The sequence below is a fragment of the Thunnus maccoyii genome, chromosome 23 (genome assembly GCF_910596095.1).
Source record: "Thunnus maccoyii chromosome 23, fThuMac1.1, whole genome shotgun sequence".
Classification (NCBI taxonomy): Eukaryota; Metazoa; Chordata; class Actinopteri; order Scombriformes; family Scombridae; genus Thunnus; species Thunnus maccoyii.
In genome coordinates, this window is record NC_056555.1 from 11602565 (window position 1) to 11629705 (window position 27141).

At 38.7% G+C, this 27141-nt stretch overlaps 3 protein-coding genes across 10 annotated transcripts in view; 1 reads left to right on the forward strand and 2 right to left on the reverse strand.

Moving 5' to 3' along the window:
* Positions 1-196: 196 nt before the first annotated feature.
* zcrb1 (zinc finger CCHC-type and RNA binding motif 1) lies at positions 197-2561 on the reverse strand. Its single transcript, XM_042402895.1, has 8 exons — positions 2457-2561; positions 2226-2328; positions 2048-2076; positions 1625-1736; positions 1380-1487; positions 1043-1152; positions 878-947; positions 197-601 (listed from the first exon to the last, which is right to left on the reverse strand). The coding sequence occupies exons 2-8, from the start codon at positions 2307-2309 to the stop codon at positions 449-451; spliced, it is 666 nt and encodes a 221-aa protein (XP_042258829.1). The 5' UTR covers positions 2310-2328; positions 2457-2561; the 3' UTR covers positions 197-448.
* A 1-nt stretch (position 2562) lies between these two features.
* On the forward strand, positions 2563-24837 carry pphln1 (periphilin 1). Of its 7 annotated transcripts, none has more exons than XM_042402887.1 (12): positions 2563-2651; positions 3237-3291; positions 3724-3794; positions 4808-5026; positions 7267-7328; positions 8469-8585; positions 8961-9139; positions 9969-10055; positions 11300-11335; positions 13481-13536; positions 18868-19005; positions 23863-24837. In XM_042402887.1, coding segments are annotated over exons 2-12 (1239 nt in total). In that variant the 5' UTR covers positions 2563-2651; positions 3237-3290; the 3' UTR covers positions 24136-24837. The 7 variants fall into 7 exon arrangements, with proteins under 7 accessions (XP_042258821.1, XP_042258823.1, XP_042258822.1 ...); XM_042402889.1 differs by having other exon boundaries at positions 8961-9133; XM_042402888.1 differs by having other exon boundaries at positions 3724-3788.
* Positions 24725-27141, reverse strand: part of prickle1b (prickle homolog 1b) — a 31410-nt gene continuing 28993 nt past the window's right edge. For both annotated transcript variants that reach the window (XM_042402886.1, XM_042402885.1), the window contains exon 8: positions 24725-27124. In XM_042402886.1, the coding sequence (XP_042258820.1) occupies positions 26172-27124 (953 nt within the window). In that variant the 3' untranslated portion in view covers positions 24725-26171. The remainder of the gene's footprint in view (positions 27125-27141) is intronic.

Here is a 27141-nt window from a genome sequence, read left to right on the forward strand (position 1 = left end):
GAGAAAAGTTACTAAATAAACCTCTTTTTAAATGCTGATGAAGATCATTTGATTGAACAGCTGCTTAACAGCCCATGAAGTGAGTTTGTTTTGTCATCATCTGTTTCAAGGATCAAGACTGAAGTTTGAGACCCTCTTTTCATTTCAGCATTCCTTATCTAATTTTCCGGTTAACCCTGGAATAACCATCACATTATCTGGTCATTAAGAAACAAGGTTTTATTAACTGACAAAAATACATACACACACACAATCCATCCACACAACAATCATACTGTGAATCTAGAAACATAAAAATGACTCAGCTCTCTGTACAAGAAATAAAAATTCATCAATGTTTAAAGAAGAATGTTTTAACACCCCCACTGTGACAAAACCAGCTTACAAAACTAAATCCGTATCTGTGTAGCAATTTGTTGCTGAAGTCCAAATTGTGTATTATTACACATTAGTCACTGAGTTCTTCTTCGTCACTGAAGTATGCGCTCTTTTTGATCCTTGGTTTCCTGGAATCCGAAGATGTAGAGGGATGAGCCTCTTCCTCCTGTGACAAAACTGCCTGCCTCTTCTGCTTCACTTCCTCTTCCTCGATACGAGCTTGCTGGAGGGATACAAAAGAATAAAGAAATATGTCAATGCTAGAAGATAATAAATGTAAATGTTAATGGAATGGTTTTTTTTCCTGTTTCCAAAGCGCAAAATCATCCATCCTCTTTTTGAGGTAATATGTATGCCTTTGAATAGTGATGCTGCAAATTATGGTTTGGCCACATGCATACACATGAGATGCAAACTTTCCAGAATATAGTTAAGTAAATCATAATGCCATACTTGTAACAATGTAGACAAAAAATGTCTACATTGGCTATTTATTTACCTGAAAAGCTATCGCTTGGCTTAGACTATCTAAGGCTGGGTCCTCTCCCTCTTCTTCACTTTCTTCTTCACTGTAAGAAAAAAATAAAAGGGTAAAGATGAAGGAATTCGAAATAAATGACACATCTTATTATAAGGTGATTTCTCACAATATCTTAATACTTACATCTCCTCAGGTTCTGGAAGCTTCTTCTTCTTCTTCTTTTCTTTCTTTTTTGGAGGTTCCCTCTCTCCCAGCATGTTTTTGGGGCATGCATAACTCAGATGTCCTGTATCCTGTGGTATTTTGTTTAAAAACACAGAAAGAAATCATAAAATGACCAACATACATCTGACAACTCTCTGTAAGTGGATACAAAATGAGATAACTTATTTAGCATAAATGAAAAACTGAGACTCTTACTGTTTTTTACTGAAGGACAGTTAGACATTACATTGGGTTACATTAGCAAGCATCATTTTTTAATGTCTCACAGGACAAAGACTATTAAATATGTACTCACCCCACATTCATAACATTTGGACTTGTCTGTGTAGTTACGTCTCCTTATAAACTCAGCTGCTCGTCCGTTGTCGATGGCGATACTTGCTTTCACTGTTCTGCCAAACAGCTGGGAGGCAAACACAAAGGTAGAAGTCCTTAAAAAAAAGAGTCACTACAGACAAAGACATCTCAGTGTTTTCAAACTTGAGCTTATGCTCAGTGAAATGCACTATTTGAAAATCAATTAGGATAGCACAGACTCACCTGTTTGTTATTCACTGCTCTTGCACAATTGTGAGCTGAGTCTCTGTCCAGGAACAGAACGAACGCAACCCCTTTACTCTTGTGAGTGTCTTTATCTTTTACAATTGTAACCCTGAAATAAGCATGACACTTATTAATATCTGTTTTACAAATTGTAAATGACATTACTGAATTTAAGTGTTCAGAACCTAATTGTGGGTTATGTGTTCTTGTTTATGCTGCGTCATAGTCTGTTTCCCCCAACCATTCATCTTTGTGATGCCTTACTATAAACTTATGTTAATCTAAATAAAACCCTAACCCAAACCATCAAGGTCAGCACTATGAAAAACACTATTTGAAGGAATAACATGCTTCAGCACAAGATATGGTTTACACATTATAATAACGATATAAATAGGTTATGACGGAGACATTACTCACTTGACAACTTTTCCATATTTGGTAAATAGCTGAAATGAGACAAAGTGGTCGGTTTCAGTTTAAGTTGCTTAGATCTGGGGTCCATGGTGGAATTTCTCATTTGTGGGTTTTTTTGGCCATACAAGAGCAACTTTCCTAACATTTTTAAACTGTTAACCAATGCAGATAGTTACATTACCTTGTGCAGGTCATTGTTGGTCAGAGAGAACGGCAGGTTGGACACATACACTGTGCTTTTGCTTGGTGCTAAACCCCCGCTCATGCTGGATTCATATAACGCACTGGAAGACAAAATAAGACAAGTGATCATAACAATATTTTACTAGTACAGGAAACTAGTTAGCTAGCGAGTAGTAATCTCTACTTAACATTGCTTCAACCAGCTCAGTACGGCAACCAAAGGACTTACCACCACAGCCTCCACCGTCAGAAAAATATCTATAATCTGTATTTTTTACATTTGCATGAAGCTAATGTTTAGCAAACAGAGACAAACGCCATGTCTGCACGTCGCAATGAGATGACGCATTTGTTTCCTCCAATAAAAATGCCGCTGTCCATGTAGCTACCGGGGAAAGCTAGGCTAACTAAACGATAGAAGAAGGTAAGATTGTTTTGGCATAAATTTCACGTTAATGTTACAAATGTTTGTATATATACGGCTACAATTCACAGTAAATATTTATTTGGGATTTTTTTGTGGCAGTAACGATTAGTTAACCTCTCCCCTCATTAAATAAAACGTGTATTTGCAGCATATATGGAGGCTAGCTAATTAGCAACGCTAGCCATCAGCTCTCCACGGATCTACATTAGTTTATGGCAAATTCGTTTAAACTCAAAATGCTGTAACTATTTTAACTTATGTAGTGGTGTTTGGGTGCTACATAGTTGGTGCTCTGTTGAGTATTGTTGGTCAACTGGATTTTCACCCGTAGGTCAGTCTAGTCTGCAGAAAGTAACCTCAGCCAGATAACATCTCATGGTTAAAACGGTGCTTCTTATCTTACTTTTTTTCATACATTGTCGAAAACAGAGTCTGCTTTTGTTTTCCACGTAACTGACAGAAGACACGTTTTTGTATCTTATTTTTTTACCTTTTTAAAATATGAAGGAAAATATTATCAAATCAGTTGTCTGGAAACTTTAAGGGTATAGTATTAACACTATTTTTGAAATCTCTTTACAGATTTTGTTGAAGATCTTATTTTCTCTATATCAAGCCGTTTCAGAGAAGTCAAAGAGTAAGTTACTGACTGACACTTTACTATATAGTGCACTAATGTAATACTGCACATCTAAAATGAACACGTTTACCTCCTATCAAATGGCACATGCAAATAAACATTTTATTCTACTCATTGTAAAAGTATTTTAACAAGCGAAGTTACCTTGAAGCCAAAACTAGAATCAATATGCTTACACTCAAGGAATGAGTGCAAATAATCAAACACAAAATTGTGTAGTGGTACTCCTATGTAATCAGCTTGAATATACAGTATGTAGTGATTTATGTTTTACTGGAATATTGATGCTCAAAGAAGTTTGCGGATTAGCTCAACAAAGACACAGCCAATGAATACAGAAACGTTTTTGCATTATTTGTTTTGTGGCACCACCCTTGGATGATGACATGTACAACGCATACTGCATCTTTTACTCTTTCCCTTTTGCAGTGACGTACAGGAGAGAGAGGAGTATACGAGAGGTGTATGATGAACGCTTTTTAACGGAGAGGCCGGTGAGAGTATGTTTGTGCATGAGTATATAGTTTTATTGTTTCAGTGAAAGGTCATTTCATGGTATTATTTTCTTCTCTTGATATCACTGCTGACCTTGTATCAAATTCAAAAGTACACAAGTACAAGGACAACTATAAAGAATGTCTGTCTACCAAGTAGCTACTGGTTTCACTATCATCCAGAAAAATAACTAGAAACAACTTGATACTAGCTGAAATGAACATCTCATTAAAATGGCTCCTGCCTACCTGAACTCTCTCATTCAGGTCTACACTCCCTCCCGCCCACTACGCTCTGCCAACAAAAGGCGCCTGGTACCACCACCACAACAGGGCCCTAAGTCACTAGCTAGACTCTTCTCCTCTGTAGTTCCCCGGTGGTAGAATGAGTTACCAAACTCTGTTCGATCTGCAGAGTCCCTCTCAATCTTTAAGAAAAGACGAAAGACCAAGCTCTTTCGCGAACACCTCTGCACTTGATGAACTGTAGGGAGAGAAAAAAAAACAAAAAAAACATACTTCTATGCACTCTTATCATTGCCTTGTCGCACTGCCTGTTGACATCTACGTCCTATCAGGCCCAAACTTAAGCTTTGTGGCACTTACTCGTGTTGTTGTCTCCTGACTAGATCCTTGCTTGTGTTGTATCAGTCTCATATGTGCGTCTGCTAAATGAAAAATGTAATGTAATGTTAATCTATTTACAGTATCTACTTTGGTTAGCAGATGTCTATATATTATGTAATTTTAGTTAATCATTGCACAATGAAGCAGTGCAGACATCAGTTAGCAGTTTCGTCAGCATTACCGTCAAGCAGTTGATAAAAAAAATAAAACTGGGCATGATGTTCACTGTCCATGACATCGGTTGCATCATTTGGAAAAATCTTATCAGAGGTTCAGAGGTCAGACAGATTTTCTGGCAGAAACATAACTGAGAAGTTAGCCCAGCCCAGCAACATTTTTAAAAACAGTTAAGCTGAAAATGTCAAATCATATAATGTACCCACCCTGTGTAGGGACCCTACCCACGAGGAGCTGGAGGGGTGGAGAGGAGGGGCCCCTTTGGCAGGCCAGAAGATGACTACAACCGTGGCGGGTATGAATATGAAGGAGGTCCACGCTTTTTCCCGAATGGAGGTGGTCCTCGCAGTTACCATGGCGAAGATCAGAGGGGCTACCATGGTGACAACCTTCATTTCCCCGCTGAACGCAGAGGTGTCCCGCCTTCAAGGAGGGTGAGGACATCGATGTCATACAATTAGCATTGTTGTTTAGCATATAAACTAAGTGGATGAAAAGAATGGTAGATGATCTTAAGAACTCCCAAGGACTGCCTCAACTCTGAAGAAACAGCCACAAACAAAAAAAGAAATTCAATTTCATCATTTAACAAACTAAAATACAATGAAATGAAAGAAATAGAAGCACATGTTCAGTCACTGTTTGTCCAAAATTTGATATGGGCTAAAGAGTGAGTTTTAGGTCAAATCTCAGCACAAGTCCATCTTGATATTCAAACTTAAAAACTTAAAAGTCAAGTTACTTCAACAAACGTAGTCATATGTTTTTTTTAATTAATAAAGGACACTATTATGTAGTACTTCTTCGAGTACAACCAACTTTGCAACAGTGCACACAGGTATGATTAGTCCATAGACCTCAAGGCAGTGAAAAATGTACATAAGACTGACTGACTGAAACTTTTGATATAGTAGATAGCTATGAAAACAAAGGTAATGCAAGTAAGTATCATTATACACATGAACCACTGTGTATAGTTGCAAACATTTTGCAACAGCATATAATAATGTTGGTTAAATGTACACATGTAATTAGCCAGCTGAGGGCGCTATAGTTGATGGTTCAAGTTGAAATATTTTCAAATCACATCTCAAACACTGTGTATGCTGCATTACTAGTTGATTTTTCTTTATAGCTAATGGCCATTTTCCCGAGAGTAAGTGTGTTATGAAATTTAGGCAACCATAGGTGTATTCCAGAAAGCGGGTTTAGTGAAAACTCTGACTTGAGGGAAACTCTGGGTTTTAAATTCCAGAAAGAGAGGTAACTAAAACTCTGGGTTAGTTACCATGGTAACGTATTCTGTGAACCTGTAAACCTTAACATTCATTAGCAGAGGTTTAATGTCTATCAGAATCAAAATCCTGGTTGGATATGAGTTTTAGTTACTCAAGAACTTTTTAAAGTTACCGCTTTTTATGCGCATCAATCATTTCTTTGAACAGTGGTTTTTGCCCTCACATTCAAATATTACACATCGTGAATTCAGCCTCAGCTCAGAATAAAACATCTGCATGTCCTTCTTTTATAACACTGTGACTCTGTGCACACAAGACAGCTGTCAGTTTGTTAGAGCAGCTCCTGCACTGAAATGTTACATAATGTGTAATTTCAGTTTAAATTTAAAAAATTGGTATGAAGCTTTAGACATGTAGGTAGAATCAATGAATAATTATCTCTATCACTCATGATGTGATTGGTCATACTGAACATAACATAAATTCCTATAATGTTGGAGATTATATGTTAATATTTTTGAGTGAGCAGGATGGAGCAGCATCACTGAATGCTGTTGAGCTAATATACAAATAGAGATCTAAAATGTTAAAATCTACTGTATTTTAACCTTGACGCCTTTTTTAAGTGCACATCACCAAACGCATTAATACTGGATCAGATTTCTATGTCTTTGATTTATATATCTCTTAAATCTTTAACTATATTTTTCATCTTCAGCTGCTGCCTCCTGTGTTTTGCCCCTGTCAGGTTAAAGCAGAACAAATATGTTTAAAATGTGATGTAGGCTACAGCCTGACAGTCAGATTCCACTTATCATCCATTAAGGAAATGCAAGTCCGCTAAATTATGAATTAATGGACAACACTGAATAAAACTTTCTTAACTTATTGACACTTTTCTCCACTCTGACTCAGGCTCTTTTTTTTTTTTAAATATAAATGTACAACGTCCACATACACATGCATTAATATCTCTACGCCTTTTATTTACCTGTTGCCATTGTCAATTGTGGTTATTGAATCTCTATTGATGATGGCTTTTTTTCATTCATCACACAAGCGTTTAACTCAGACTGAACATACTCAGAGTTGATTGAACTGACTCTGATCAGCTTTTCTTGAACCGAAAACTCAGAGTTTCCCACCTCAGGGTTAATCAACTGAGAGTTCAGGGTTAGACTCAGAGTTTGTTGAAGCTGCTTTCTGGAATGGACCCCATGTCTTGACATTAACATTTAATATTTTTCCAATTTGTTTGTTATTATTAGAGCTATTATTACATAAACTGCAGGGGAGTCATTTTAGATTTTTGTTTTATATTATTATATTATATCCTAATATTGTAGGACTCGACCAAATCATATGAAGAAAAAGTGTCAACAAAGGTCACTTTGACTACTTGTTGTATGTTTACATTTCTTCACTCTGTGTCACAGGAGGACTATCCTTACAGAGTACCCAGGGAGGATCCACACACAGGACGACCTATGGAGTTTGGGTAAACTGCTTTTGCCTCTCCTCTATTGCTTGCTATGCTGTTTTTTTTTAAGGGAGCTAATGATTTGTGCAAGGTGTACTTTATAAGTAATATCACTCTTCTCTGATGAGAGAAGAGTGATATTCTGATGTTACCATTTTGGACAGCCAGGTACAATCAAGGAGCAAGTCCTGTGTTGAGGCAGGGGGATAAATCATAAATCATGGTCTGCTCTGAACTATATTGCCCTGTCTCGTATTCACAATTTTTGCAGTCTCAAGGCTCGCCTGGCTCTGCACTGTTACTGTTACAGGTTAGACGACTGTTCAGAGTTCTTAACTGAACAGCATCCGTTTTTAGGCTACAGATTTGGTTGCAGAAGTTTCAGTTTCAGATTTTACTCATAAGAAATCATTGCCTCTGGTTTCACTGTTATTTTGGTACAAGTATGTTTATATTGGGGCAAAGCCATCGCTAACTGACCATAGATGACATTAGCAAACCACATTTATTTCACCTGCTTGTAAAGTTGGTGATATAAAAATTTCAGCTTGTCGCTCTAGAAAATGGTGTCCGCTACATCAAACTACAGTCAAATCAAAACAGATGATGCTCCATATTTTCATATCATTTGTTGTTGTTTTTTTATATTAAATCTGTAGAAACTTGGAACAATTTGGAGAATTTTTTAAACATGATTTGGGAGTTTTTCCTAATTTTTATGAATTCCATATACAAATGTAGTTCAATGTCAGCAACATGTAAAAAGTTAATTTCAGCTATTATACCTTTTTGATAGTATTGGCACTGGAAATTGGTAGGGGGTTACAACACCTACACTTAGCATGGTTTTATTTTCAGCTGTTGTATACAGTAGCAAAGTCATGATAGGAAGTAAACTGACCAGATTCACCACTCAGTAGGGAGACAGGGAAATTAAGTCTTTCAACTCATGATAGAGTGAGGCAGAAATGGTTATGCCTTCATTTTAAAATATTTGTCTGGCTATTGGATGAGCTCCACCTCTACCTATAAATAACTCTGGCAGAACTGTATGTTCACTAATGGTATTATGAGACCAAATTTGATTGTTGTGTTAAAAAATCTGTTTTTGTTTGGCTACCAGTAACTGAGCCGCATTTTCTATTTTTATTCCCTCAGCACCCGTGCACCACCTCCTCATAGTGTGCGAAACCAGGGCATCTACCCAGCACCCAGATCGCTCCCAGAGAGTGGGGAAGACACACTAGTGCAAGCCATCCTTAACCTGGACAGAGGGTACGGATGAAAACATACTTTTATCGCTGCTTAGGGCATCATTATCAAAGCATTCTTTGCCCAAGTGTTTGCAGCTTACTCATCAACGTTGCTTAGACATACTGAGGGTTACAACAGCAATACAAGGACTCACTTGTGTGTCGTTGATTCTGCACAGTGATCTTAAAAATGCTAGATGGCAGCATTGTGCTTTGTTAGCACAGAAATAGAAATGGTTGAAGACCTTGTGTTTACATTCTCTGAAATGGCAAAGTACCAGTTGTGGAGAATATTGCGTCGGAACTGGCTATGTCAGATAGGGAAGAGAAGCTAATTTATCATTCATACAGCACCTTAACTTTTAGACGCTTCTCACATTCCCTCTGCTTTTTTCAGGGAGGACAGAGACCATTACAGGAGAAAAGCAGCTCCATTCCCTCCCCTCAGAGAGCGTTCTCCTGTCCGCCGCGAGGTGGCCCGCTCCCCCCACAGTCGCTCCGGCTCCAGCGTCAGCAGCAGAGGCTACTCACCAGATAGAGCCAAAAGCCTGCCATTTCCCTCACAACAAGGCAAGAGTATGTAGAATTCTTACAGCTTACCCTCCCCTGATGCAGTGTGGAGCTCTTTTAAAACCCCTTTGTGCCCACCATGGCACAAGAGGAAATCCAAAACTATAAATTAGCCTGATAATTGGTTAAGATTTGTAGGTGCAGTCGGCAATAGTCCTAAAATGTACAAGTCAAGTATAATTTTTTTCACAAAACTTAACACACAAGTGCTGAAAATATTAGTTGATTCAAGTGACAAAACATTGATCACAAAATATTTTGGCTATTGATTTAATGCATAAGTCATGTATCTGGTTCCAGTCTCTCAAATGTGAGAATTTATATATCACAGAAATACTGAAAAATTTTGTGTTTTTGGCTCTTACTCTTACAAAATAGGTCAACATTTTAAGACTCTGTGGGAAATTGTATTTGGCATTTTCTTTTATGATTTTTAACATCTTATAAACTCAACAAAGTAACATAAAATAGAATAAATAGTTGGTTCTGGTCTCTCTAACAGATGGATTAGGTTGCAACCTGATGTATGTAGATATATAACTAGAGTCAAAATAGTCTTATTCATGACTCATTTCTTTTCTGACAACTCACAAAGAGGACACACACTGAGTGAAACATTAGTCATTTTAAAAGCAGCACCTCTTACAGATGATAAACAGCACAAAAATAAATAAGAAAAATTTAAAAAAAGATCAGGTAGGCCTTGCTTCATGTGTGTGAATAACCACTCTAAATGTAAATCCATTGTTTAGTACCAGGTCTCTCTTATTTTTCATCCTCTATTTATTATTTTCTGTCTATCCATGATTGATAATTTGGCTGAATGGCTTTTCAGGTGTGGACGGTTCAGAGGGACACGCAGGTGTTTCTGAGCACCTTTGGGGGGCGCTCTTTCCTCAACAGAGTGGACATGACACTTTGGGTCTGTACATTGAGCCGTGTGAACAAGCCGGGACCTGGGTGACAATAGCTGATCTGTTTTTACTCGCATATGTCCTTGCATCCTTGTCAAGTCAGAAAAATGTTGGAAGGAAACGATGTCTCCCTGCACTCCAAAGATGTCTCCATAGAGGAGTTTCTTGAGAAGGATACAAGAATAGATGACAGATGAACAATTAAAACCTGTAGAAACTTAAAAGTTTGAACATACTTTTCTTATTAAGCAATTTTAAAACAAAAAAAGGCCATACATTCTCCAACCACAGTAAACTCAAGTGTCCTTTTTGACACTGATATTCTGTCACCCAGGTCTGAATGAGGTTCCCTCATGAATTTAGTTTCTTAATTACCCTAGAGGTGACTGTGCTGGGATGGGTTTCTTGAATGCTATTTTTACTACCTGTTTGTGGAGGTACATTAGCACTTTCAACTGTTCCTACACTGATCTGTAAATGTATTACATTGTTTTTATTAGGTCCAAGGAAATATGTGAAGTTTTAAAAGTTATTGTCAAGATCAAATGAGCAACACACTGGTGTAGTTATGGATCCATGATCTATATTGTTCTCAGTGTAAATAAGGATAATGTGTAGGAACAGTGGATTTTACAGTCCAGGTCAACATTGTACAATAATGTACTTGCATGCAAGCATTAGGACATACAGTACATCTACACTGCTAACTAAGAATAACACCTCCTTTTTAATGCCTGTTTTATTTCAGATTTATATTTAATATTTTTGATACTGGATATATACTGTGTGTCAACTTTGCACAACTAATTTCCCAGCAGACCAACAATAAACCTTTAGATTAACTGGACTGTAAAATATGGAAGTGCTGAAGTATCTCCTTGTTTACCGCATGTTGTTTGTAGGCTTTGTAGATCTTAACCTCTCAAGCTCCATTTTTTTTCACAATTAGTACAGTTTCATTTGGGTATGTTACCATGTTGAGTGCTGGTTATCTCCTTTCTTAAAATCTCCATTTTGAGTGCTGCTTTTTCCTCACGAAGTGAGCTCATTGGACCTGGGAATGTCATCATGCTAATGTGGCAAAATGACATGAGTTGTTGCATGATTGTAACTTAAAAACAGCATAATGTTAGTCATATTTTTAGAGAAGCATCAGGGCAGTGAGTTTGCTTGCCAGACTGCTGTGAGATCAGAAAGGCCTAGTTATTGTGATGTATACAGCCAGTGACCTTACGGTTTGGTCTTCCTACAGGGTATGAAGAGACTTATTCTCAGAGCAAGATGACTGGTAAGTACAGTTCAGCATAGTTGTTTGTCGACAGGTTAGAAAAGTTAGCTGCAGTCCAGCATGTGGTGACTTAAAGGTGGTAAATATTACTTTGTTAGCCACCTTGGCTGGTAAATAGCCATCATGTGGGGGTGGATTTCTACTTTTTTATCATGTTTGCTGGAGAAATGGGCGATTTTAGCACTTCTCTCACCTCATATTATACATTGTTATTGTATTGTCTCTGTACCTTTTCCTCCAGTTTTTAGTAGAAATGAATAAAAGCAAGATGAGATGACACGCAGAGAAATTGTTTCAGAAATATATAAAGGTTACAATCGTTAAACTTAACCTATTCCCAGTCTGGGTAACCTGAGAGAGACAGAGAGCGTTTCTAATGTGTCCAGCAGCCAGCCTTCGTCCCTGGTCTGTCTGCCACTTTGTCAGGCCTCATAAAGATGCCACTAGGTCGTGTGTGGAAGAAGAGGGAACGGGGATTGGATGTCTGATGGATATTCCTGAAGGGGAAACCCTCCACATCAACAGGGTGTTTTTGTTTCATGGCTGGGTTTTAGAGTTCATAATTTGTTAGTAGACTGGGTTAGTTAGTGTGAGAGCTGCCAAGTCTCAAACTATTGTTATTGTCGATCTTTATTTTTTTTATTTTGCCATTTTTTGTTGTTGTTGTAGAAACTTCATTTCAGTGTCTAAACTTACATCTTCTGGAGATCTATGCTATTACTTTTGTTTATTCTAACATGTTTCAATGATTTTTTTAAATTATTAAAATTTATAATGGATGTGTATGGGAGGAATGTTTAAAAGTTGAAATCTCAACAACTGCAGTTGCTGAAGTATTCATACTTCATGAACAGCTGCCCCCTGTGAAAATGCTTAACATATTAAAACAATATACCTATAGCGCCACCATGTGGTCAGCTATCACGACTTTTAAAGTTTAGGTTAATAACTTATGAACCGTGAGGCATAGCAAAACAATTTTTGCATAGTGTGTTCCCTAGATGAAGCCGATTCGACTGATAGGCCATGCCCATTTGCACCATTTTGGATTTTTCGGTAAACACATTTTGCTTCTCTTGGCAAATATTTCATCTAATCTTCACTAAACTTGGTATATTTAGATGACCCCGAACACAACTTATGAGTCCGTTTTTGGGTATCACTTACGATTTTTCTGTAATTGGTTACAAAAAATGTGAAGGCATGGCCTGATGCACTTAATGGGCCATAACTCTTTAATCCTAAATTCGATTGCAACCAAATTTGGGAATGTTCTGCAAACAGCAATGTTGCACAAGTGTGTAATATTTCATACAATTCTGCCCAGAGGGGACACTTAAGTAATATTATAACATGACATTTCTGCAATTCTGTTGGCTTTAATAAAATGAAACTTGGTACACAAGTTCTCCACAGCACAGCAAATTGAAGCATGGCACCAATAGCCCCACCTGCTATTAACCAACCAATGAAAACGTGGTCAACTAAGACTTTTCTCATAGACTAATGGTTTGGTTGACTATTAGGGGGAAGCTCTAGTAGCATTCGATACAGTTTCATCTGTTGGTCATGCTGAAAGATTTCAAAAATTGCTGCTGGAGCAGCAGTAGCAGCAGTGGCAGCTGGGAGCAGCAGCTAACAGCTTCCAGCTCTCACATGCATTTTCTTCAAATGCACATTCTAGTTGGCTATAAAGCCTTGTGTGGTGCTCATGCTTATAGCCTGTGGCAGGCAGGACTGCTAGAGAAGAAGTTAGAACAAATTGAAAGTGAGTGATTTGATGAGAGAGGATGTGGTATCTCATTGATAAGTGGAAATCTGCAGTGAATCCACCCACTGGAGTTTGGAGCACGATAGTGAAGCATCTGTTTCTTGATTGTTCCAGATGTTCTAGTCTAGGTACCTGTCTGGATCCTGGAAGCAAACATCAACACCTTTACAGAGCTTTGATTTCTAAAAGCACACACAGTACATACTCACTCACTTTCCAGACATACTAATTGACATTTTTTCCCATCGAATTCCTGCTTCCTGATGTTATCCTCCTCCTTTCTAGTTAATCGTTTTCTTTTTTTTTCTCACATTAATTCTGCCCCTCACTCAATTCTCACTTTGTCAAACTTTGTCTGTTTTTCATCTCTCCAGACAAAATTCCTGGCCTGTCAAGAGAAGGCTCTCCACACAGTGCAACCTCAAACAAGGTGAGCTCACTTAGATGAAACGACTTTATAATCATAAATATCTGACTGCAATATTGTGTTGGGGGCTTCTTTTTGTTAATTTTTAGCTGAAATTTTACTCAGTTTGCCTGACAAAATGCGGGTTGTCATACTACATCAGATTCGGTGAGAATATAACTCAAGCATTGGCCTCAAGTGTGGTTTTTGTCTTTAAAAAGCATACAGTCTGAAACATACCATTTATTGTATACCATGGACTCCGCCCTGTCACTGTACAGCAGAATGCATCTGGAACTTCTTAAATTCCATCCTTCTAATAAGTGTTTAGTCCCATTGAAGTATGTTAATGGGTTTTAAAGTGGCCCTCACGCAGAGCATAAAAGCCATAAGGCCTGTGCTTTGTTTACCTGTGGTATAAGCAAACTTCAATCAAAGAACTTGTAATGATGGAGGGAAAAGGGCTCAAGTGTCACCAGAAGTACCTTAAGTGCTCTTGTTTTAATTGAAAGAAATTTTTTTTTTTACTGTCTTTAGTACATATTGAATGTAGATATCTCCTGTCTGCTTTGTAAATAATAGTACATTTTGCTGATATCATCCATCTCCATCCATGCAAAGGAGTGTAAATAGAATCAGATGTGATTAGGCACACTGGGTCGGGGTACGGCCACCCAGGAGTGAAGAGGCTAACTCAGTAGCCCGAGTCATAACTTTATCACAAGATCTTAGCCGCAAAACTAGGAGAAGTCCCTATGGAACTCATTGGGATGTGTTTAGACCATTAACAATGAACAATCGTTTCCTTTCTCTGTTTAAGGGTATGACTGACTGTGTTTGGTAGCTGAGACTGGTAGATGTAGCAGGTCTCGTGCTTTTGAAAAATTGATGTATAGGGGTCATGGGAAAAGCCTTTATATATGTATCAACAGCCAGCATGTCATGTCCAAGTAACAAACTAACAAATGTCCTTCAGCGAATCCGTTTCTGGTTAGTTACTGTGTTCCATCCCGAATAAGCACATCAGCTCATTCTAAACTGCATATTTGGTCAAAAATGAGTTAAGACTGGAAACTGATTTCTTGGTGTTTTATATGGTGCTAGTAACTACAACCTGGCTTGGTAATCTCGTTGGAGAGATAGCCACAGCTAGTCCTAGCTAAAGCTAAAACTAAATTTACTTTTAATTTTTCCCTAGCTGTTATCCATAACTGAAAAATATCAGTTTTAATTAGCTGCCATCTTGGTAATTTAGTTTATTATTCCACATAATTTAATGATGCAACGGTTAAATCCAATCATGAGGAAAAATTAAAAACCCAGCTAAACTCCTGCTAAAGGTAGCTAACTTCACAATGTAGCAGTTACTGACATGTCAGCTTTTAAGTCCAGTTGAATACATGCGACTTGGTGGGTTTAAGCTACTTTCAAAACATGCATGTAAATCTATTGAATTATGAATTAATTACATGTTGTTTTGATTTCAGTGTGTGTGTATATAATTGACAAATAGAATAAAATTAGCAAAAGAGATACATTGAATCCATGTGAACTGTAAACCAGTTTATTTTTATTTATTTATTTTGCACATAACAAGGTTGTAATGCCTCTTTAGGCTGTTATACCGTTTACAAGCCCTTTTTTTTTATTTTTTAAATCCCCTCTTTTTTTCCCCCCTCTCATCACTGCTCCTGTAGTTACTGTACTTTGCCTTTGTAGGATTTTTAGATTTGCTGAAAATGAAATGGAGAGTCAATGACACAAGGCATTCTTATTATGTGCCTAACTTGTAAATTTCATGCATCGATGAAAACGCCTTTAGACCTGTATACTTAAATGCTTAAATGTCCAACCAACCAAGTCTTATTGCATAGCTCATTAGCAGATCCTTGAGATAATTTTAATGTTTCCATGTTTCACTGGATCATCCTTTGGATTTGGCATAGAGGGCACTTGGATGTCTTTGTACATGCTTATACATCACAAATTACAAGATAAAACATTGAAGTCCTTTCCTTCCCTCTTAATGTGCATGTCTGTAAGAGCCACCCAATCAACCGCTGTGATGAAAGTTGTACAAAGCGCTCCACCCCTCCACACACGCATACACACTGCTGCTTTTGCTTGTAGTGTTTGATCTAGCCTGTGGTGCATTGTTTCTCTCTGTTCTGGGGGCACAAACCCATAACCTTGGCCAAGATGAAAGGCCTGTGCTGTGCCCCCAGTAAAGCTTGCACTAATGGCCCCAGCCACTGCCTGCTGTGGAGATTCAACAAACACACACACAGGCTTTCTGGAGCCATCCCAGACAGAGAAGACCAAAGAGGGGACCCAAAGAGCAGCTCCGGCTCTGGCTGCGAGCCAGGGTGGCCTACAGGGTGGAGAGCATGTCCTGTAACCGAAAAGGTCACCGAAAGGTTTCATCTCTGCCCGAGGCAACAAATTCCTGTCAGTTACGATAATATTTTACCAACCAAGATTATTGCTGCAATCTGGTGATGTGGGGGCATTGCTACAACAGTGTCATGGTCAGACGATCACACAAGTTGAAAACCTGTTGTGACATTTGTTCCCATATTGTCCCGTCCTAGTTGGATATCACTGATTTGTGATATTTGGTGTGTTCCAGGAGATATTTTACTTTTTTTGGTGTATCAATTTCTACGTCTTACAGGCTTACTTGAGTTAATGAAGACATAGGCATATGGCCAACTAGCTCATAAACATTTATTTGTTACTGGTTGAGATTGTCACTGGGCAGATTGGTGCCTTTTCTACTCTACTGTGGATTTCTTCATCTATGGTTGTTGACTGTTAGTGCAAGATAATGAGCCCTTGATCCTGAGGAAATGACCCCAAAATACTTCTTTTTCCCTGTTGTGCTTGGTTGGTTATCACAGGGAGACAGAAAAAAGGAACGCCACCAAACAATAAAAAATACTGGTTGTTCAGTGGGTTTCTCTTCTAACATAACACAGTTTTTAAGAGAACTTTTAAAAAGCACTCATAAATTTAAATGCTAGTTTATGGTCCAGCAGTTAAAACTGGTAGGAATAAGTACTGAGGGCCTAATAACTTTTTTATTCGATTTTAGTTTTGCAAAAAATATCCATACTTCTAGATTGACATAATTTAATAGTAGTCCAGTTTCTATAGAAAATATCTGCCAAGCTTTGTATTGAGATTCTAGCATCCCTTCCAGGTTGAGTTGTGCCCAGTAAGCTGAAGTGAAAGACTCAGACAAGGATATTTTTTTTTCGCTGAGACCAAGGAGGCTGAAGACTGACAAACCAGATCCTTCATACGTGCACAAAGCGCACACACTGGACTTTTCCCAAGCATAGCTTCAGGGAGGGAAATGGAAGGAGGCATAATTGGATGATGCTTTATGAGTTGTGCTTTTATTTTAGACCACTCTCGGCTTTGTGATGTACCATCTCCTGTAATTTCTTTCCTCAGTCATCTAGAGATTTAATGTGACTTAATGTATGAGTGGACTTTAGTCATGGCTGGGCAGTTCTGCTCCCTGGCCTTCAAACTCTAATAGTATCAGGAAATGAGCAAAAGAAATTGAGCAGTGATCCAAGTTGGCCTCGTTTCTCCCCTTTGCTCTTTCTTTTGGCGTTCATAGTAATACTTAAGGGTACTAGAGTTTCCAGTCTACCCATTAGATGGCTCATCATGGCTTGTCTGGCTATACTTCCTATACTCTTAAGTTATAAAAACAGCTGAAATATCCATTTCTTCAATTTTGCATTTAACTGATAACTTAAGTCAATACACAGGATTTGATGTGTGCTGTTTTTGAGAATTCCTATTTCCAGTTCCTTGACTAAACTGCTAATCTAACTACAAGTCCCGAGCACCCAGGTTCCACAAAGTATACACTGGCTTTGTAGCTTTAGCCACTACATCAGTATATCTTATCTTCATCCTTTGACATGCCTCATCAACCATATCTTTCCTTTGAAGTTAAACAGTCAGTAGGTCAGGTCATAGTATTGTGCTGACTATCTGTGATGCTGACTCATGTCCTTTCACATTTCTTGGTCTCTACATCATGTCGAATAGCACTGTGTTACTTCATTTTTCATCATGGTTTATTGATTTTGTTCAGGAAATGGTTTTGAGTTGGCTTTAATCAGCAATGGGCACTAATGGAGTTGGCCTTCTCTGTATGATGGTATTGATGTATTCATTCAAAGCATTTTGTAACTTTGTCATGAAAACAGTGAGTCCACCACTTTGGTCCTGATTAAATAGGGCTGCAGCAATTGATTAATCTGTTAATTATTTTCTTGATTAATCAATGAGTTGTTTGGTCTATAAAATGCCAGAAAATGGTGTCAATCACTGTTCCCCAAAGCCCAAGGTGATTTCTTCACTACTTTTGTCCCAGCCAACAGTCTACAACCCAAAGATATTTTACTATCATATACAACTAAAGAAACCAGAAAATATTCATATTTGAGAAGCTGGAACCAGAGAATTTGGACTTTTTTAATGACAAAAACAATTAATCAATTATCCAAATAGTTGCTATTTAATTTAATAATTGGCAACTAATTGACTAATGGTTGCAGCTCTAGACTGAAATATCTCAACTACAGGGTGGATTGCCATGAAATTGTGTACAGACATTCTTGGTCCCCAGAGGATGATTCCTAATGACTTTGATGAACCCCTGACATCCTCTAGCGCCTCCATGAGGCTGACATTTGTGGTTTGTAGTAAAAATATCTCATCAACTATTTGATGGATTACCTTGAAATTTGGTACACACATTCATGTTCTCCTCAGGATGAATTATTATCACTGAAATGATCCCCTGACTTTTCATTTAGTTCCACCATCAGATCAAAGTTATTTTTGTCCAATACTTTGCTTTAGGACCCAATGCCTGCAAAACTGACTTTCCCATCAGCCTCATCTGTACACATCATGTACTAACATGCTAAACTAAGAAAACAATAATAATAATAATAATAATAATAATAATAATAATAACCACCTTTATTTGTATAGCACTTTTCTTTAAAACAATTTTTACAAAGTGCTTTACATACAAGAAAACCCAGGGAGACAGTGATATACCACAATTAAATAAATAAAAGCAGATAACGAACATTGTAAACATTATACCTGTTTAACATCAAGTTAGCTTTGTCGTTGTGAATATATTAGCACGCACTCATTAGCATTTAGCTCAAAGCATTGCTGTTCCAAAGTACAGGCTCAGTACGGATGCCAGCATGGCTGTATACTCTTTAAAACTGTTTCATTAACTGTTTAAAATTTTCTGTTGTGCCCACTTTACTTAACTCCTAAAAGCTAGCACTCTCGTCTACCTTCTAGGAGGAGAACCATCCTCCAGAAGGAGAAAAAGAGGAACTGTTGGTGGCTCCTGTCGTGGAGGACAGCCAAAAGTCTACGGACAACTTTCTAGAGCGACGAGCTCTGGCCATCGCAGCTAAAGCCCAGGAGATAGAAAAGGTACATTTATGTTCACTGGATAAAATATCTCAGATTCTTTACAGGTATTCATGTAGCATTTGTCAAGGAAAATGTATAAATTAATGTTTTTTGTCAGTGACACCCAGTTATCCGTTTTGGAAAGCTTGTTGCATTTACAGTCTCCTCTTTTACAAGTTAGTAATTTGTAAGACTTTTCTATAAATGTCAGCTTGGTGCATGCATGGCATACACTGTAACCTTGGCATACATTTCCAAACATATGGTGGCCTTGAGTTCTTTGACTCACACATGGATCATTTTACTGGATAGGCATTACTGGAACAACCACCTATTATGTTGCTAACAAGACAGGAAATTAACTTTTCTGTCCACCAGTCACAGTGGTAGGTACATCCTAAAACACACCATCCACTCTCACTGCTCCCAGCCAGGTATCAGTTTAAGCACATTATTTAAATGTTGGTTAATTATCTGCCAAAGTAGCTAGTTGCCAAATTAACCAGGATTTTCCTGTTGGCTCTTGTAAGTTTCCCATCCTGATTCCCTGACTGGCATAAATTCAACTCCTCATTTTGCCTAACACCAGCTTAATATCCCACATGGCTCAGACATCACAACTCTCCCCTAGTGTGACTGATCTAAACAAATGCACACACATATAACAGGCCAGCACGCAGGGTTATGGAAACACTTTTCTAATGTATATGGAACAGGAACATATAAACAAAAGCAGAAACACAAGCGCACAGCTTAGACAGCACATAGGTTTGTGCGTACAATAAATTGGGAGGTCGACAGAGCTAAAACCACCCCAGGCTCGAGGCTCCAGCTCTGCTCAGTTATCTAATGAGAGCCATTCCTGCACCAGTGAGTGCTACCGCTGCTTTACTGGGACCATTAAACCTGAGCCAGTTCTACCCTGGAGCACACACTCTGTGCTCTCTCATTGAGCTGCACCACAGAGCCTATAGGCTGTCATAATAATGTTGCTGACGCGGCAGCTTCTGGCCTGTTTTATAGCCTGTGTCTTTCTATCCCATCTGTGTCTCCCCTCATTTCATAAGATAAACTATATAGCATTTGAGCTCTGTTGTGTAAGCTTTAGTTTGTATATCCAGGTATGAAGAAAAGTTTTAAAAGTTGTAATTGGGTACATATTTTTAGAAATGTCAGATGTAATATATTTACATCTAACAAAACATCTTTTTGGCTACTGACATACATAATAGTAATAGTAGTATAGTCCTACAGTATCTTAATATGGCCTTATTGATGATGTTGTCTCACCATTGTCAGTATAACTCATGCGCTCCTGCTATAACCTTCAAATATAGTCATGAAATTAATGTCTGGAAAAAGTATAATAGTTTAAAATGAAAGGGATGAGAGGGAACAGTGTGTGCCATTTTCAGAGGGATATGAGTTTCAGGTTTTCAGGATTCTTACGGGACTGAAAAGCTGGAATTGTCAGTAGAAATGGATGGTTATCTAATTTCTGTCTTTGGCTTTTATGATATCCAGATCACATGCACTGTATGAATTTTATTTGCGACTTGGCAGTCCTCACTCTGTCTTTCATGAAAGGCTGGATTGTTGAGTCACCACATAGCATTGTGAAGTGAAGTCAGCCTTTTTTCTGTCACAAACAGGTCAGAAAAAGCAGTAATCAAATCTATTCGCATATACAGGTCTAAAAAGAGAAAGATGGATTCAAATAGTCACAGTTCCATAAACTCTTATTTCTTAAACATTTTAACCTGTTAGACACTAATCAAAACCTGAGAGAATTGCTTTCACATGACGGTTGGTTTCCTGCCGGAGTGGCTCACAAAGTAGACAAACCAACCAGCCACTGGAAAATATATAAGAAACTGGCTGGTATTAATTTCCCATCGTGCCCAGAATACATAGCCGCAGTCTTAAGTTAGCCTTTCTTTTTCAATCTGAAACAACAAAGTCATTTTCACATGTGCTCTGAGAGGTCGCAGCAGCGTTTCTGTTGCAGTAGGCACTCGTGTTTAGCTGCTTGACAAGTGTGGGCCAGATGTTTGGCTTTCTGCACCCAATCTGGTCTAGCCATCTCTTCTATACATACGGACACAAACACACACAGTCCAGTAGCTCCTGTAAAGCACACTAACTGTCTCTATACTTCTCATATAGATCACAAGCCGAGCTTTCCATCATCGGCCAGACATCGTGCTGGGCTGCGTTATACCATGTTCCTCAGTGTGTGTTTGTGTAGTTAAGTGAAGTTGGTCTGCTGAAATTCAACCTGAACCCGTTCTCATTGTCCAAGTTGACTTTGGCTGCAGTACAGACTAACTGGTTATAGTGAGTGACAAGGCATGAGAGGCAATAAAGGGTATTATGTTTTACTCCTCACGGTGCAGGCTGTGATACAAAGGGAGTTTTATTTCATTTGTCAAGGAATATAAATATATTTGGCTACAAGACCGAAAGCGAGACATTTCCAGCCTTACTCACCTTTTTTTTTTAAGATACAAATATGGCAGAGGCACCAGCTCTTTTATCCTTATTCTGTTTCTCTCCCTGCCTTAGCATAATAGTTTAAAGCCCAGCCACAATCAACATACAGTTTTAACAGGCTAAAATGGATTAAAAGTCTAAAAAAAGGATAGGTTTAGAAATCGTAACAAACCCATAGATAGTAGCACTTATACCAGACTGTCCCCACCCAGTCAAGAACTGTTCCTTTCCTTCCTGATTGGATTACAGGGTAGGGCTCTCAGGAAGTACGTTCAAATACAGGAAGTACATTTTCAGCACATTATTTAGAAACAACTTTCCCTGTATTCATAGAAGTTGCTGTCAGCACACTAGATTGGATACTTCCTCCAATAAATAAATTCACTGTCATCAGCTGTTAAAACATGACCATAGGACATCAGTTAAAGATTAAAAAGACAATGTGTTGTTTCTAAATTCAGCACAGTGGCGAGAGTGGCTATCAAGAGTTTACGTTTTGTACAGATTTGTTAGTCTGGCTGTTGCGTAACAACATCTTCCACTTGATCATTTATTGTACATGAGGAATGTACAGTATATGTGCTACAGAAACGCCCAGAGGAGATGGCGTGTTTGTTTTACGTTAGCACGGTTTCCTGAAATTGTTTGTGTCCTCACGTTCACTGTAAATTGTCCTATAAATTGGTTTAGTCTATTGTTAGATTCAGGTCAACCAAGGAAGAACTAAAAACTGGTTGCTGCCGACAATGTGCTGATAATGTTTGCTGTAGGTCAAGAGGGAGGCAATTAAAAAAACAAAAACCTAATGATCATTATATAAAGACAGAAACGCTCTCATTCACTAGAAATCTTCAGTGAAGTCTCCTGATTAGTAATATCAGGAGAAAATGACTGTGCTTAAGAAGTATCATTCACTTTTGATGAACTCACTATTTGCCGATACAGTACGTTGCTTTTGTTCAACAGCGGAAATAATTTTGTTTAATGCAGATTTTGGAACATTGCCGTCAGCTGTTGCAAAGCACATTAACTCCGTTTGACAGCGGCAAATCTTTATTTGTGGTCTCTCCTCTACACCAACCAGGCTTTCGGCTCGAGCAACATTGTGAAAAGCTATAAATAAGCCAATGAGTTAGAACGCCCTGCAGCAGAGAATCCACTGTTGGTATCCGGTGAATGACTGAAACTCACTCCTTCCTGTCCTAATTTTACACACACACTCACACACACACTCACACACTCACAAATTAACATGTATAAACACACATCCGGCCTGCACACTACGGAGTCAGGACAGAACATGGTATAGGGAGACTGACGAGAGAATGAAATGTTATGAAATAGTGGAGGGACAGATGGAGAAAAATGGGAGAGAGGAGAGAGCAGCGTCGCTCAGTGAAACTTAGGTGCAAGTGTCCCTGAGGTCTTTCTGTGTCATGTGGACTTCATTTGTTGAAAAATGGGACATCACACTGTTAATTTGGAAAAGGTCCTTATGTGGGATAATGTGCATATCTAAGATCTTTTTAGGTCAAACAATATCCCTGCATTTGTAAAGAAACACTCATTTGAATATTTTTTTTTCTTCAATCATTGCTAAAGTGTAGCTTTTATTCCTGATAGTGACCCTCAAACCACTGCACCTGAATTTGCAAAATTCATAGGCATCAAAATGTTGTTCTAGCATGACTTGGACACATGCACATTTAGATTTTGAAGCCGCCATCCACAGTATGTCTGGACCTTTTACTTCTTTTACAAGATGTAAAAGGACACCAAAAAATTACCATCAGTTGAGCTGAAATGCAATCCCAGAGGGGTAAAATATCATTGTAAAGGATCACATGTTCACTGTTGGTATTTTGCAAACTGTCAAATCAAACCACTTTGTGTGGAAGGGGCAGGCTCTTTCCATTGTTTGAGACATTTGAGGCTCAGTGTGAAATTGCAGCTCCCAAACAAGGTTCCAGCACCTCTTCCTCATTGTGCCTCTAACACCTGTTATAAGCCTCTGAGCCACCACTAAAGTGGAGTTTTTATTGCTTCTTCAGCTATAGTGTCCTATATAAAGGGCCCTTATTAAACTGAAGAGAAGATGTGTTTATCTTTTCACACTACATGATGTGTGTTAACACCAGAGTGATCAGCTCAGGCGCGTTGACACTTGAGTATTTACACCTAGGTGGCAGGTAAAGCAGGAAGGAAATAACTTTTCATCTCAAATTTAAGACCTTTTCTCTCATGGCTCATGAACTTATCTTGTCAAAACTTGGTGCTGGGGAAGGCAACACACTTTTACCTTGTCTTTTTCTATATTTTTAATTTAAGTGTGTAATCCTCTATGCTTTTTTTTTTTTTTTTTTTTTAAATTTCGTCCACTCCCAGGTGTACCGTCAGGACTGCGAGACATTCGGCATGGTGGTGAAGATGCTGGTGGCTAAAGATCCCAACTTGGAGAAGCAGCTACAGGTTCCCCTCAGGGAGAACCTCGGGGAGATCCGTGAGCGTTGCTTAGAGGACCTCAAACACTTCATCAGCGAGCTGGATGAAGTTGTCCGGCAACCAGAACCCTCCGTCTGTGACTCGACCACCCCCTCTGCATCCCTGACCAGTCATAAACTTTCAAAGACGGGGGTCAATCACAGCTCAAGTTACTGACACGCTGGCCTGATCTGCTCCATTTATGCGAGACTGAGCATCATAGGATTGACTGCTGAACATGATGGATACCTTGGATTAATTTTGGATTGCTGGAAACTACTCTACAACCTAAAGACCAACTCGACCTGGATAGAGGAGGTAGTGGTGTGTTGTATGTGGGGATAAACAGTGTTAGTTTTGAATAGATCATTTTACCTTCATGTTCTCTGTTGAAAGCTGTTGATTATTAAATATTTAAAATTTCTCAACTAGAAATGATGTTAAAAAAATGGCTACCAGTCTCGCATCACCATGGAACTGGTCAACATGGGTTTCACTCTCTGACCTTTCCTCAGTTGAGAGAATAGACTTGTAAGTCCTCCAGCATGATCATGATCATTTTTCAATAAGAAAAGCCAGATAAGACAATATTTTTGTTGTGTTTTCAGCTATTTAAATTTAATTTTGTAGCAGTCAGATATGACTTGGTGCTGCTAAAATTTCAACAGTTCCTAAGTTCTTGTATAAATTTGTACTGTTTAAAAGTGCCAGTTCGGTTCCTTTTCATTGTGTTTTGCTTTTCAAACTTTATATCCTGACCCCCCCCCCCCCCCCCCCCACCCCCCCACCCAAACCCAAACTTTGGTTATTTTTATGACACTGAGAAAAAGCTTTGCACAAAATGTGTCTGAAGGTTGTAGTAAACATGATTTCTGTTAACTTTGTTGGTTTTATTGTGATCTATTAACACAAGTTAAATGTAAATATAACATTAGCATCATAGAAATCAGATACTAAGATAACTTAGTTTCATTGCATGTCTCAACGAGACATGTTTATGTTGATACTTTAGTATAGTATCAGACTCTCATAACCATGAGACAAATGAGTTGCAACTTCTTGCAGGGTTTGTATAGAAACAAATAAGTACTCCTAAGATGTACATGTTACAGATCAAGAAATATAAAGGGAGATTTTGACAATGTCCAGGTTTTTAAACGAATGCAGTACCACAAAAGTCGTCGATGCACCTTACTGTATGTAAAAACACCACTAAATCCGAGGGTTACAAAATATGTAATTTGAAAATGAATATGTCAAAACTCAGGGAAACAGAACGACTCCTGAAGCTTTGGAGAAAAATATTTATTACAAGCGTCTTTACATCACAAAGCAATTGGTTATGACAGAGCAAGGGTAGTGAATAGTTTGGGCTGAATATGGAAAATGCGGGTGTTACTGCCATTCATATAGTGAATAGTGAGCATTGTGGAATACATGTTATAATAGACATTGTTACATGGCACTTTACTGTGAAGAACACAGTTTATGAAGTGGCACCTTCTTTGTTGTTTCTCATGAAATATTAACGAGGTCTGTTTGTTTACAACTGCCATTTTCTTTTATCATACACTTCAAAAACAATTCTTTAAACCACGGATATAAAAATACCAGTATTCAAATCTTAACTTAGTATATACAATGTCATTATGCATTATTAAATAATTATTTGGTTAGTTTCTATTTTCTACTTTAATTATCAACCTCTGTGTACAATAATATTGCCATTTTTACTGTACACAAAGGTATTGCTGCAAAACTTTTAACTGATCATAAAACATTTTTAAAAAACTTAATGGCAAATGCTGAATGAAAAAGTTAAATGTCTTCACTCCGACAAACTCTGTGCACAATTTCAGTCTGCACTGTCCAAAGGAAGGCCTCCAAATTTCCCAGTCCATGCATCATATTAGTGCTAAAATTCAATAAGTCCCAGTATCTAGGCCAAATTTGCACAAAAAAGTTACTATATGCACACATCCTATTTTCTCTTTCTTTCTTTGCTGTTTCAACAGTTCAAATCAAAGATTTCTTCTTTCCATAGATGTGGGCCTAAAATATGATATGAATCTTGAAGTGTTTGTAAGGTTGTTTTGTGTAGTTGTTTTGAACTGCCTTTCAAAACCTAGATTTTATCTGTGTAAACTATCATATGATAAAAAACTTAATTGCTTAGTGTGGTGTGGGTTATAATGTAAATATAGTCTGAGCTTTTAAGAGATGATACAGTTTTTGGAACGGTGGCTCTTTCGGCGACCAGTCTGTGAGCCATGACTGTGGGGCGAGAGGGCTGTCACCCTAGTTGGGTAGTCCTCAGCATAGTAGCGCCCAGCAGGTCGAGGTTGGGGGATTGGCTGGCCCAGGAAATAACCCTCCTCCTCAGAGTCCGATGATGATGAAGAGCAAGTGGAGCACCACTCATCTTCATCTCTGTAGAGACCCATGAACTGGTCGACCCGTGGGTCTCCTTGAGTTGAGCCCTGAAGCATATAGTCCGATCGAGTTTGCGAGTAGGCCAAAGGCAGCCTGTGTGGGGGATGCTGTAGGAGCAGGGCACCACAAGGAGGGTTTACCAGACCCTGCTGCTGGGGCTCGTATGGCCTCTGGGCCTTCTCCAAAGGCACCATGTGAAGGGCGTTGTCCGAGCGGGTTTTGCGACTCCTGTGGTGCCTGCCTTGCCGGCGGTGCTGTCTGTTGCGCCCATGGTGGCTTGTTGGGCGGCTTCTTTCTTTGCCCATCTCATCTGGGCAGTAGGCCCTCCGCTGTGGCTTCTCACTCATGGGATGCTTTCTAATATTGACCTCAAATCCATCATTATATCCATTGTCCACAGTGTCTTCTGAGAACTTGACCATCTGAGGAGGCCTTGACTGTGACTTACTCCTCCTCAGAGCTGGAGCATGGACAAAAGAGGGAGGGAGGCCATCTGAATGTGGGGATAATGAGAGAAGTCCTCCGGCTGTGCCACCCCTCATTGCCAATGCTGCCTCCTCTTCTCCCTTCTCCATGTTAAGGTTGAGAGAGTTGGTACTGTGGTGAATATGGGATGAATTAAAGGTTCCCATGTTGCTCATCTTCTCACAGTCTTCTGCCACCAAAGGATCCTGCATGGCATGAAGGGAGTAGACTATAGGTCTTTCTCTGTCATCTCCGTCCACTGATGCACCTAAGGAGAGTGAGCAA

What these genes read in the sequence shown, in the direction of transcription:
- pphln1 (XM_042402887.1), top strand. An exon ending in ACAGTGCAACCTCAAACAAG is followed by an intron (nt 13,537 to 18,867) that starts GTGAGCTCACTT and finishes TCTACCTTCTAG; the next exon opens with GAGGAGAACCATCCTCCAGA. An exon ending in AAGCCCAGGAGATAGAAAAG is followed by an intron (nt 19,006 to 23,862) that starts GTACATTTATGT and finishes GTCCACTCCCAG; the next exon opens with GTGTACCGTCAGGACTGCGA.
- zcrb1 (XM_042402895.1), bottom strand. Translation starts at nt 2,309, where the DNA reads ATGAGCGGGGGTTTAGCACCAAGCAAAAGCACAGTGTATGTGTCCAAC. An exon ending in GAGCAGTGAATAACAAACAG is followed by an intron (nt 1,488 to 1,624) that starts GTGAGTCTGTGC and finishes TTTGCCTCCCAG; the next exon opens with CTGTTTGGCAGAACAGTGAA. An exon ending in GCCAAGCGATAGCTTTTCAG is followed by an intron (nt 602 to 877) that starts GTAAATAAATAG and finishes GTATCCCTCCAG; the next exon opens with CAAGCTCGTATCGAGGAAGA.